General features: G+C 41.4%; 1 protein-coding gene across 1 annotated transcript; it reads right to left on the bottom strand.

Moving 5' to 3' along the window:
* Positions 1-5,600: 5,600 nt before the first annotated feature.
* ttr (transthyretin (prealbumin, amyloidosis type I)) lies at positions 5,601-9,150 on the bottom strand. Its single transcript, XM_073476355.1, has 4 exons — positions 9,006-9,150; positions 7,414-7,553; positions 7,195-7,330; positions 5,601-5,883 (listed from the first exon to the last, which is right to left on the bottom strand). The coding sequence occupies exons 1-4, from the start codon at positions 9,075-9,077 to the stop codon at positions 5,776-5,778; spliced, it is 456 nt and encodes a 151-aa protein (XP_073332456.1). The 5' UTR covers positions 9,078-9,150; the 3' UTR covers positions 5,601-5,775.
* Between the last annotated feature and the right edge of the window lie 4,166 nt (positions 9,151-13,316).

The raw sequence follows: 13,316 nt of genomic DNA, 5'->3' as shown, positions 1-13,316 counted from the left end.
CCATGTAGTCGTAGACTCCTCCCCCCCCCCCCCCCCCCCCCCCCAACCACCACCAACACTACATAACCCCCCCACCCCCACCCCCGCTCTGATGCTACAGTGTTTAATGAAGCAGTAATGCCTTAATTATGAATTACTGTTTGTGGTGACGTATCAAATATCTGAGAAGCAGTATTCAGATTTTTCGTTTGTGTTAATGTTCAAAAATATGAAGCCCACGGAAAGCGCTCATGCCCTGCCACTGCTTTATACACAGACATCGTTCTTCATTCTTTATCTGGGAAACTAATAACAAAAACGGGGTCCGTTCGTTGAAATGACGTTCTGAAGAGCATGAACTGCATGCAAACTGAAACACTCCTGAGTGAGCTTTTTTACCAGGCTTCATCATGTTTTCCTGACTTCAGTTTTCTATCTCCGCCTCGTACTTTGAGTCTCAGTCCACCTCGGTCACCCGCCTGTTCTTTCTTATGTCTGTAGTACAGAGCAAGAGAAACCTTAATGCTCTTAGTCGAATGGAAACAACTTCATTTTATATAAACGCATTGAGCATCTTTTCTTATTCTCTTCTGGCAGCCCAAATTTTGTCATGTGTTACATTTTACCAGTATTGAGTGGAAATAATTCAGCGTTTTAAATGATCATCAGCAAACATGTTGTTTAGGTGTCACTGTTAAAGGGTAACGCCACCAACAGTGGCTTGGTGTGTACTGCTGCATATGTGAAAAAAGTAGTATAAAGCCTTTTGCGGCTCCAGAGGACGCTGCATGTAATCTGATGAATTGCCTCCAGTGATGTTGCATTGTGGGTAATGTTGGCACTGTCCACTGGTCTGGGACTCCTTATTGACAACAGGAGGTATCACCTTTTTTATTCCATGCCCTCTTGACTGGAGGTTCATCAGGTTACACACCGCTTCCTCTGGAGCCACAGAAGACTTTGACCTTTTCCACATGCAGCAGTGACACCCCGACACCTGCAGACACACTTCCCTGTGGACAGTCGGGGGAGTTACCCTCTAAATAGTCTCCACAGACAGTTGAGTCCAGAGGGGACCGCTCAGAAAGGAACTACACAAGTTTACACCTTGTTTTCTTCTCTGAGCCTTGAAGAGAGGCATTCTGGGAGATGCAGGTTGTTTTTTAAAAAAGGGTTCTCGAGCAATCAAGCATTTTTTGTTTTAGTAAAAATTGGACGGAGGAGACGGTTTAAAAAAGTGAAATATTGGCACCAACCTTCAAAAACAATGAGGCACTTCCCATAATGCAACTTTTATCAGACCCTCTGTGCCTGCTATATGCAGATGTCTTGTTTTCTGTCTCCACGGCCCAAGATGATCTATAACCCTGATGACATCACTATGACATCAGTTTAACTTTCTCCTCCACAGCCACAGAAGGCAATAATCAAACAGTATTCCCAGGCAGAGTAGTGCTCGACTACAGCACCGGCCTTTTATGGTGGAGTTTTCCTGAAGCAGCATAGACGAGGCAGGTCAAACTTTACAAAGTGTTGACATCACTTACCTCAGAGAGCAGCGTCTAAATGACTAAACCAAGTGTTTCCCAGCATGAAGAGGTGTGACAGGGCAGTCAGCATGTAGCGCTTCATATCAGGCTGTACTCCATTACTCTTATGGATCTGCTTCGTATCTAGTTTGCATGGCCGAAGCCAAAACACTGGTCCAGGTGCCAAACTGGAGAAAAAAAAAATCTCTCTTGGATCATTTTTAGAAAAAAATTGTTCATAGTCGTCCTTGACAAGTGTTGGGTGTCAGGTCAGAGGGTCCCGGTATCAGCTGAGGTCGACCAGCACCTTTTTATCTGAAACTAAAAGTATCAAACAGTCCAGATGATGTGTTCACCTTCAGACAACTGTACTCCATTTTGCAGTATTTATTTGTGCCTTGAGTTCTTTTTTTTTTTCCTCTTTTCTTTTTCACTTTACATTCAGACTGAAGAGATTAAAAATGATTTTGTTTTTCCTGAATTGTCGATTTGTTTTGTCCCCTTCATCTGAATAATATCATGTCAGACTGAGTGTCAAGTATATTCCTGATAATAATCCAAAAGATCTGACGAGAAACATTTATTGCTCAGCCCGTCTGCAGCTTTGTCCGCTGCTTTGACGGCGTGTGATAATCCACTGTGACTGTCTGTGGCTCATGTTCAGTGAAAGCTTCGCCCGCGTGCACTAAGACTGACAAACGAGGGCAGTCTTCATATTTTATGCATGTCACTGCTCAGAAATTGATACAAACTTAACTGTCCTCCAAAAAGATTGAACACATGTCCTCCTGTCATCAACAATTTCAAGCACAATCTGCTGAAGCTGTGAGGTGAATCCAGCAACAACCGCAGCCTAAAACCTCGTCTATAGCCTTTAATCTGCATGGCCTGGCCCACAAAAAATACATGTGTGGATAAAATAATGTTACTGACATGCATTAACCATGTGCATGATGACCACGGCAGGTACATCGAGGCTTTCGCTTGTGTGAGCAGCACTGCAGGCAGCTCTCCACCGATGAGCAGTTACTGAACAACATTATGTTGCGTTGTGTTCGTGTCGGGCTAAATAATCTGGCTCCAGTGCTTTTCATCCTTCTGCCTCAGACTGGTTATGTGGATGTTTGTAACAACACTGGTCTTTATTTTGTCCATGTTCATCCAGCACCTCTGACATTGTCTGAAAGTCTTTTTTTCTTTGAGCCTCAGAAATGTTGATAATTACAACCTGACTGGTATCTATCACCATGTACTGCCCTTATCACAGAGATCCCATTATCGGCGTATATGCTGGTAGACGGAACAATGTGCATTCAGAAAAGCCAAAAAAATCTGTGTGAAGTAATTTAGAAACAGTGTTGCTGTTACAACAGTTGTCCACTGGAGGGTGCTGACAATTTATTGACTGCAAAAATCCCTTTGCTCAATAAATGTCTGGATCAGAAAGGAATCTGTTGCAAACATTGAAATAGTTTAACAAACAAGGTGCACAGTGGAAATGTCGCAGAGCTTTCAGCCACATCGTGTCACCTCTGTCTGCATCCAGAGAGTCCACAAAACATAATCATAACAGCAGAGCCGCTGAATCAGCTGAGTTAGTATACTGCAGATATAATTACTGGATATTCTCACAAAAAATGCTAAATACATGTTTGGAGCAACTGGCAGAACATTTATAAAAAGGAAGCCCGTAACAGGCATAGGTGCAATCATTTAGTTAATGTCGAGAGTTAATCATTACGATATCTGGAGACAACAGATCATTTTCCTGTGATAACAAAATGTTCCTTTTAATTAATTAATAATTATAGCTTAATGTTCAGTAGATCAGCAGCGCCATGCCAGCATACATACATGGAGAAGTGTAACAACTGATTCAAGCTGAAAATCAAGGAGTATCCAATATTGATCAAAGCATCTGGCTGTACTTCAGTCTTATTCATTTATATACATACTTTATTAATCTATACCGTTCTGTGTGGGTAGTTTCTTTTCCCACGGCCAATAAGAGGTTATAGCCCACTGAACAGAGCTGATCACTGTATGTACGACTTGTTTCATCCTGTCTCCACACAGAACGGTTGATTAAAGCATTTTTGGCATCCAGAGCACAATGAACACTGCAGGCAGCCACTCCTCACAAGAGTCTCTGCCTGGAGAGTCTGTGGACACAAACACTGATGATACTATTGAACCACCGATCCCACAGTCGTATAATGTAAATACACTCGTATCAAGTCAAAAAGGTAAAAACATTCAAATGATAAAAGTTCATATGAAGTTCATATGGTCTACCACCACCACACAGAAAAGGAAAAAGTTTGTTATCTCGGGAAAAACATTTATTTAATCATAATAACATAAATAACTTGTGATCTCGACAATTTAACTTCAGAAGAAATAATATATGACCCTTGATCGTTCAGGGTCGTCCGTCACATTAGTGTCTGTTCTGGAGCTTTAGCTTGAACTCGATCTTGCTCGGCATGAGTGATACGTCCTTAAAATACCTTCAGCATGTAGAGTTCTTGACAACAGAGCAGACTTCCTCTGACATCATGTGATACAAGTTCAGTTTCTAAATGGTAAACAATGATCAGATTGAGGTGATCCTTATCTGAAATGTTTGGTTTTTATTTAAAATGAATATTGGTCAGTATGTTATCAGGTGTCAGTGGGTCTGCATTAGTCTCCATTAAACATTAACGGACACCGTGCGCTGATGAAGACCATGAGATGTGGCTGACAGCCTCAGAATATTTCCAGTAAGTTTCTGTTTTTTTGTCAAAGTGTTTGGTTGAAAGAATCAGCTGATAAACTGTCATCAGATGTGTTGTGGATATCAGTATTTTAAGATTGAACAGGCTGCTGTTGTAAACATTGTTTATGGCCACACTGAATAAAAAGCAGAGACATTTTTAAAACAATGTCCCGAGAGCTTTATGAAGACTAAAAGATTGGGACTGAGACAGAATCGGTCAGTCTGTGTTTGACTGCATCTCCTCCACCGCAGCCTGATGTGGGACGTCCAACACCTTTTCCTTTTGGCTCTTTGAATCTCTGTACATCACGATCACCTGATCACCAAACTCTTCATGTCCAGCTCATGTAGAAGAAGGAAGTGGAGGTGGACACTGAGCCAACCCTGCGAACATGTTGATGTAGCACCCACTCTCCACACGCCCCCCCTCCACCCCCAGACATCACTGAACCTTTTCTTTTTTTACATGAAGTTGCTCCATTGTCAGACTTCTGCAGTCTCTGGTAACAGACGGTATAAACAGTTTGAGTCTGGTGTTGAACCGTTACTTTGTAAAGTTTTTTTTTCTTTCTTTCTTTGTCAACAGAAGACAAAATAAACACTTCATTGCCATATTCTGGAAAACAGAACAACCTGATGTTGGTTTCATTTATTCTCTTGTGTTTATGACGTGACATTGTTTAAAAAGTTGAACTACCAACGTAATGATCTTATGATCTGGTTATGTATAGGCACAAAAACCAGTTGGTCATTTTATACAAATATTGTATACAAATATAATAAAAATGCTTATGAACAGAATCACCAGTTTTAAATGTTAAACATTAAGATAAAGTGTGAGTCTAATAAATGCTACTTCGTTGACGCCGGTGGAGAAAGTCCACAGACTTTTTAGACTTCATAAAAAAACGCTGTCTGCAACAGATTCTTAACTATTTGGGCCTGAAGGTTTTTCTTTCTTTGTGTTAAATGTTTTTTGTATTGGTTTGTTCCAGTGACGTAGGTGTGTATATTTGCATAGAGAGCAAGGAAGTGAGATCAGGACGCATGTCGAGACGCATTCAATGCCAGGTGTGAACTGACGGGTTAAATCTGTCCACTTGTGATTGAATCAGAACGGATGCCAAAACCAAACAGTTTTCGTAATCAAACGTTACTCACGCAGGAAGAAACTGAACATTTATCAGGGAATATTTCAAGTAGTGGATTACTTTACATCTGGTGCTGTAGTGAGTATTTGGGTCAGCAGGACGACACACGTGAGATGAAGTTTAAATAAACACCCGTGTGTGTGTGTGTGTGTTCATGGTGATGAAGGAACACGTCACCAGTGGCTCATTGATGTGCTTTAATCAGTTTTAGACAACAATGGAGCTTCATGGCACAGAGGAAAAAAGATACATCAGGCTTTTTGATACACAAAAAAATATAATATTCGTTGTTGGTTTGGATCAGAACATGAGAGAAACAAGATCTCAGTGTTGTGTTGTGGCAGCGTGATGTGTGTCACTCATGTACGTTGGAGACCACGGCTGTGGTGGTGTAGGAGTACGGACTGAGCAGCAGAGCCAGGGTGTAGTGACGATGGCCTTCAGCATGGGCGTCGAACACCACCTGCACACACACACACACACACACACACACACACACACACACACACACACACAATGTTTACAGATGGATTGTATGTGTAAAGCTTTTAAAAGCTGCAGCAGACATGACAACAGCTGCAGCGGACAGTATTCAGGTCTTTGCAACAGAGTGAGAGCCGCTAATCGATTAAAAATAACGAGACTGAGTGAATAAAGAAGGGAAAGAGACTATCGATGATAACAGATGACTTTTAGCCACATTGTTCTGAGAAGTGTTTTCCCCTCACACAGCAGAATAGCAAACAGCTGCAGGAACATGTAAATACTGCTGTTTTCCTGATTTGCTGCTGACAGGCTTCAAGATAAGATCAGACAACAGAAGATAAGCCTGTGCACAGGTTACACATGGTGTTATAGTGTGTGTCCAACAGGGCCGGTATACATCAACAAAACTGCTTGTTGAATGGATAAACTTCAAATACGCTCAGACAACATGTCATAAGAACCACTTCTGATCAACCCACAGGTGGAGATCACAGGACAGGGGGGCCCGGACCCCCCTTTCTAGGAAAAAGAGAGATTTGTCCCCCTCATTAACCTTCATCAGTGAAAACATATCATTTGAAAATATGTAATTATATGCAATGCAACACTCCCCCCCCCCCTCCATATGCCTCATAGTGGTTTGGTCCACTGCCAATCAACCTGCACCTCACATACCTGTCTCTGTGGAGCGTCTCAGCGTGGTGCCGGTGGACCATTGTTGGATATTTTGCAAAAGTTAACTTTAAAGAAAGTTGATATTTTTCTCTTGTCACAGAGTTTTAGGTCTAAGCACAAAATACGCTCGGGATGGGTCAGAAAAACAGTGTGTTGGCTTTAGATAACTCCCTGTTTCAGTTGCTGTAAATGTCCTGAGGTCTCTTTAAAAACACCTGATTCTGTCACCTACAACACGGCTAGAAAATGTCCTGTGTTGTCTCAGGTGTCACGTTTACAAACACAAAATTGTGTAAACCTAAAACGTGCAGAAAATACAGCTGCTAGACTGAAAGATGTGTCATTAATATTTACCTTAATAACTAAAACACACGTACAGGTGTTGTAGTCTGTATGTTTGCTTCACTCCCAGTGGTTATTGCAGGATTTACTCTGTCTGGGGCAGGAACGAGGACAAACACAGCTCTGTTCCTCTACACCGTATAGAGATTGATGACGATTAAGTCTGACTTGTATGATCTCCTCTCTGCAGGCTGAGTGAGCATACTGAAAAAGCTATGTGGTCTATTATAATCTAAATGTAGATGAGGTGTGATGACTGGTTCATACTCACTTCAGCTACTTCATGGAACGGCGTGCTCCCCTGACTCCTCCAGTAAGCTTTGGTATCGAACTCAACACGATACACTCCTGCTGGGAACTGCTGCTCTGTGATCAGATTGTGGATCTCCCCGGTGGCGTCTGTCACTCTGCAGTGAGGAACAGTGAAATATGTCTACATGGTTTGTACGTACTGTATTAAACAGATGTTGAGACATTACAGTGCACGTACCCGGTCGCAATTTGTGTCCACCCCCCGTCAGCAGTCTTCTGAGACACTTTGAGTGCCACTGATCCGGCTGGAGTCCCTTTCACTGCATCCAGGATTTTTACCATCAGAGGACACCTGGTGTCTGAGCCCCCATGTTTCTCCTGTTGTACACACACACACAAGCCAGGACAACCCATAATCCTCTGCTGCCTGTTGTCAAACATCCATCCCCACACATCCAAAATACTCTGACCAGGGCTGGCCTGGTTTTTAAACACACCGCGTTGTTAATTAAATGGCTGTGATGTCCCGTTTATGGTCATTCAACAAAAGGCCAACTGAGAAGTGAGGTCAGAGGTAAAACGTACCCGAAAGTCAGAAAGATAGAAAAGATCACCAGAAAGTCACCAATACAAACATCAAAGCTAGAGGTCAGGTTGCAGACTGCCACCAACTGAACACCCCTCGTCTCATCCTCCCTCTCTAGAGCCAGTGTTTGGTTTGTCTCTTCTGGGCTACTGTAGAAACATGGCGGCGCAACATGGCGGCCTCTATAGAAGAGGACCCTCAGTAGATATACTGTAAAAGTTTCAGGTGATTATACACTAATGAAAACACAATTATGAATGCTTTATTCCATTTCTGCCCCTAAATCTTCTACAAAGTAGTATGACGCTAGCTGGTTAGCATGCTAACTTAAGGAAATATCTTTAAACCACAGTACACAGACGTCTTTGACACGACGCCAACACTGTTAATTCTTCACATTCTGTTGATAATGTTAGTGTATTTTTATTTTTAATGTTTTAAACTTGCCATGTTGTGCAAAATGCACGCTCTTATTCCACTTCATCCAATTTATATAGCCTTGCCCAATCAGCTCAATGAGTTCAGTAAACCCACCAGGACTGTTATCTCTTCGGTCGGGATAAACTAACATGAGCAGAGCAGTATGTACGTTATGAGAGCGACCCGTCACAGGCGGGTCACTGAACTGATTTCTGCCTCCACAAATCGATTTGGATCCCGGCCCGTGCTGTGCATTCAGAGAAGTCTCTCTTTTAACAGTTTAGTGAGTTACTGTGTATTGGTGTTGTTAGAAAGGCGCTAAAAAAAAAGAAAGTAGCTGCTGCTGCAGTCAGTTTTTAACTGTGGTGTGTTCAGGTACATCACATTTCCCTGAACATTCAGCTCCTGCGCAGTAATCCGAAGGAAAACTCACATTTAAAATAAAGTGGTCAAACTAACTGAATGATGAGAAACACTGAATGATAAAGTTCTACTTCCCTTAGTTTAACATGTGTTATGATGGTCAAGCCTTGTCTAATATTCCTACAGGGACTTGGCGAGTATGCGGTGAAGGATCTCGACTTTACAGGTGCGAGAACATCTTCTGAACAATACTGAATAAACTCACATGTTGGAAGAAAACAATCACATTTTTCTTTCACCCCAAAATCTACTGACCTGTCGTCTGATTCTGTTATTTCAAATACATCGTCAGCCTAAAATACTGAGCTACAGACAAACTATAAAATCTACAGTACGCACCTCAAGAACACAAATGCACATCACACTGACACATTATTGTACATAGCCACAGAGACACTGACCGTGGGGGTGGGGGCGGTGTTGCAGAGCAGCACAGCGGAGGCCAGAAGCAGACAGTGCAGTGGTTGAAGCATGTTGGCTGATGGAAAGACAGACTGACAGAAGTCACTGGTGTTCACACATGACCTCCACGATCTCAGGCCTCTTATAACAGCGGCCGTTACCCCCTCCCTCCCCTCCATCACCCACGCTGCTGCCAGCTCCATGGACCACGTCAGTAGATGGACTTTGGATCAGCCAGTCCTCTCACCCACATGAAGAGCCATTTAATCTACTTTATACAGGCTCTTCTTCTGCTGGACAAAAGTATTCACAAGTGTCTTTATCTAAAATGTCGCAGGGCACTATTGTCTAACCATCAGGGAACTGCTCATGTCAGCAAAGAGTTCAGATATTTCTTTTCTCGGACTCAATTCATCCTCAGCAGACAAAAATATAATGTTTGGACTTATTTAGTGAGTAATCTGACTCTGTGACAGACATTTAGAGTAACTATATAAAAATAGCCAATCTTCCAGCTGATGGTCTGGAAGCATCAGTATTAAATTGAGGCTGATTTCTGTGGCGGTCTACGGGACAATCTCTGAACAGTTGTTGGTCCTGGTCTCTAATCTTTGATTTCTTGTGATATTGGATCATTGACGTCTGAATTGTGACAAGGAGACAACTACACACTGTTTTATCAGATGCCAAAAAGGTGTTGTATTTTATAAAAGTATTGTATGTTGTTTAATCTAAGATCTTATAAGAAACCAGTATCTGTAGCTGTCAGATTTAGTGGTGTAACTCTCCACTTAATTGTGGAGTTGAAGGATAAAGTAACAGAAACTAGGAGTGCTTCAGTTCCACCACTGCACACTGGGCTATTCAATCATATGTACTTCAATCAATCCACCAGTAGGTGGTGTAACAGCCTCAGGAGCTTCATCCACTGACTCCGACTGTACAGTACAAGAGCTTTGACCTCAGTGAGCATTTGTATAAGATAGGAAAAATCAATTTGTTGATTCAGTATTTTTTTTTTTCCTTCATGTGCTCTTCATGTCCCATCATGCACAACACAAGACGTCATCTGCAAACATTACAAGGGTGCATTTCAGGTAGGATACCATGCAGTGTGCGTACTCTGGAGCACTGTTATAAGCCCACAGTTCAGCCTCAGAGGAAAATAACCTGTCATGTAATTCAATAAGCCTCCATGGGAAAAGAACAGATGTGAACCTTGTTAATAATTAAGTGTGAGCCCGTCAGTACAATGTCAAGATTGTTCAGTACTTTTTATTTTTCAAGTTGGAATATCGCTTGAAAATACATGTTATGAATCCAACATACTCAAATATTAATTTGATTTGCACAACATTGATGATAGTCGACCCATTGTTCCTCATGCAGTCATGTGCTGGGTATGTTTACATGTTCAACAAGTTTCTGAGCCATAAAGAGCTGATGTCACGCCCCTTCTGGTGGGCCTCATGGGACCTTATCTCAGGGGAAGAAAAAAAAAAGTGAGCGGTAGTCAACGGTGAAGAGACAAATACATTTTTTTAAATCACGTTTTAGTTGTTCCATAAATCACACATGATGTTTGTCAATTTAAAAAGACAATTATTCAGGTCAAAAAAGTCGCAGCTTGTCATAAATTAAGTAAAATTCCTTCTTGTTTTGTCTTAAAAACTAAGTGAACACACGTCACCAACACCAACACGAGCTTCAACCCCTGCACAGAAAAGGTCGTAAAAAAGATGAAAGTCACAATAAATCTGCTCATATTGACAACTGCAGTTCTGTGAAAGGAGAGTTGGTTCTGGTTCAGATCACTTATGGGACTTTTGGGTGTGTAGTCTTTATAATGATGTATTTTCAGTCTGATACTTCATTAGTTTGATGACAAACAGACTTTCTTGACTTGGAAAATGATCTTTTAAATTGACAAACATTGTGTGTGTACTTCATGGCACAATTTCAAATTCAAAAAGGATAAAAAAAAAAAAAACATTTGTCTCTTTATTCACTACCTGACATATTTTTCCAAAAAATGCTCGACCGGACAGGTCGTGACATCAGCTCTCTGTAAGCACAGAGACATGAGCCGTCTTTGTTTTCCTGAAGGTTGCAATTTAAGCAAAAGCTGATATTATTCTCAATCATTTGTTATATATGTATCTGATAATACACTAAAATCAACCAGATTTTAGCTCTTTTAGCTCTGAAAATCACCCTCCTTGTGTAATTGTCAGTCCTGTGACTAAACGCAGGCCTCCTCATATCCACGTGACTGTGTTCATGGTTTTCAGGTGAGCTGACTGTGATTTAAAATGCTGCTGTACAACAACTTTGACAGAGAGGTGTGGTCCTCCCTCCTGCTGCAGCTGATCAAAGAGTTGATCATGCATCAAGTGCTGTGAAAATATTATTACCATCAGATTGGCACGCATAATAACAACTTGATTATAAAATGTTCCCACAGCTTTCACAAGTGGGAATCCTTGCCAGTGTGTTGCCAGTGTTCATGCAAATACAGGCTTTAGCGTGATACTGCAATGTAAGCAGGTACGTCTTACTGCCTTCAAGGCAAAAGAGTTTAAATTCCAAGTGACATGAGAGGTAGACACCTTAGACGTTCTCAACATTCGATCCAAACAAGTCATTTTAAAAAGGCAGACCTGCTGCAATGACTCATTTATAAATCATCACTGCTTATACATATTTATTCTTGAATGTGTTAGATATCTTATTGATTCAAGGACATTTCACAGAGCCCATTTTTCTTTTGCAGGACAGCCCGACCACCTGGAAGCTGCCCAGTACTGCAGCGCACAATCTGATCTGTTGGCAAAGTGTTTTGCACTTGGAATCGTATAATGATTTTACGTTTCCCCCAGAAAACAAAACCTGAAGGACGGGTTCTCAGTCTGGGTAACTAACGAAGCACTGCACAAATCACAAAAAGGGTCAAAAACTGGTCCCTTGGTGTCTAAAAGGTGGCGGTGGGAATAAAAAGCACACAACCACCCACTGATTCTATCAAAATGACAGACGAACAAAAGGATTGGACCCAAAAAAACAAAGGTGAAGTGGGAGTCACTGAACAGGGGGGAAACACAGAAAGCCAACTGATGGTGTCGACTCCCTGAAGACACACAACCAGCTGAGCAGGAGGACTGCAGCCCCCTCATATAATCTCCCTGAGACTGATTGCAGCCAGCTGAGTGAGAACATCACAGGTGCACCCAATAGCTCCTGATGACCTGAGACCTAGATCCTGAGAAATCTCTGTTCACAACAACGATATGGTATTGCAGCCATAAACAGTACATTAACACGTTTTACTATCTCCTGTTATCTGTATTTCTGTAAAATGTGATGCTTCTTCACGCTGATCTTTTCTTTTTAACTGCTAATTATCGTGTGTGTCCTGCCCTCTTCCAGGTCACCACGGTGGAGAGGAGGTCGTGTGGCTCGGGCACCGCTCGGCGATGCCTCGGCCTTCACCATCAGTTTAATTTATTCAGTCACGGCTGTTTTCAGTTTTTAGCATCTCCAATCTGTGGCCTCATTTTAAAAAATTCCATGAAGTAAGGTTAAAATTTATGTGAATGTATTTCTTTATTAAACTCAAGCCTTTAAAATAATAATCATGACAGTATACTGTATTCTGAAAAAATAATATGCAATCTAAACTCAAATGTGTTAAATTATTAGTTTTTCAGTGTACAGTGACCCACGTTTGAGTCAGAGATCATTTCTTTTCTCAGTCTGGGGGACGAGCTGCTGCTTCACTTATCTCTTCCATCAAAACACTTGACTGTAATTATAGGTCGAACAAAAGCGCTTCACTCCTGAGAACGCTCAGCGACTTCTAAGACGCCGTCAGCACACCACTCACTTATTATAGAAGTTTAAACAGGAAGAATAAAAGAAGAAAAACAGGAAAAAGCACATTGACTTTACATTACTGTACGTCAAATTGTCTGACTTCTTAAATGAAATGATGACAGTATTCAGAATTCCCAAAATGCATTTTTACTAAAAAATAGTGATATAGTGAAAAAAATACTGACATGAAGAAAAAATCACCAATCTACTGCTATAACACACTTCCCCCACATGCAGGTGCAGACAAGTAGACCCACACAGTCTCTCCGGTTCATCTTTCACAACCTGTTAAACATGTTCTGTCAAGTTAAAGTTTACATTTACATTTCATCTGATGCCAAGGAGGAAGAGACGCCGCTTACACAATTGTGGTTATATGCTCAAACAAAAGATACATTATGTGAGACACTGCAAATGATCAGTTCACCAAAAAAAAA

Source organism: Pagrus major, chromosome 11 (genome assembly GCF_040436345.1).
Source record: "Pagrus major chromosome 11, Pma_NU_1.0".
In the NCBI taxonomy this organism is placed as follows: Eukaryota; Metazoa; Chordata; class Actinopteri; order Spariformes; family Sparidae; genus Pagrus; species Pagrus major.
This window is presented reverse-complemented; position numbering and strand designations above follow the sequence as displayed.

What these genes read in the sequence shown, in the direction of transcription:
- ttr (XM_073476355.1), bottom strand. Translation starts at nt 9,077, where the DNA reads ATGCTTCAACCACTGCACTGTCTGCTTCTGGCCTCCGCTGTGCTGCTC. An exon ending in ACACCGCCCCCACCCCCACG is followed by an intron (nt 7,554 to 9,005) that starts GTCAGTGTCTCT and finishes TGTGTACAACAG; the next exon opens with GAGAAACATGGGGGCTCAGA. An exon ending in TGGACACAAATTGCGACCGG is followed by an intron (nt 7,331 to 7,413) that starts GTACGTGCACTG and finishes TCCTCACTGCAG; the next exon opens with AGTGACAGACGCCACCGGGG.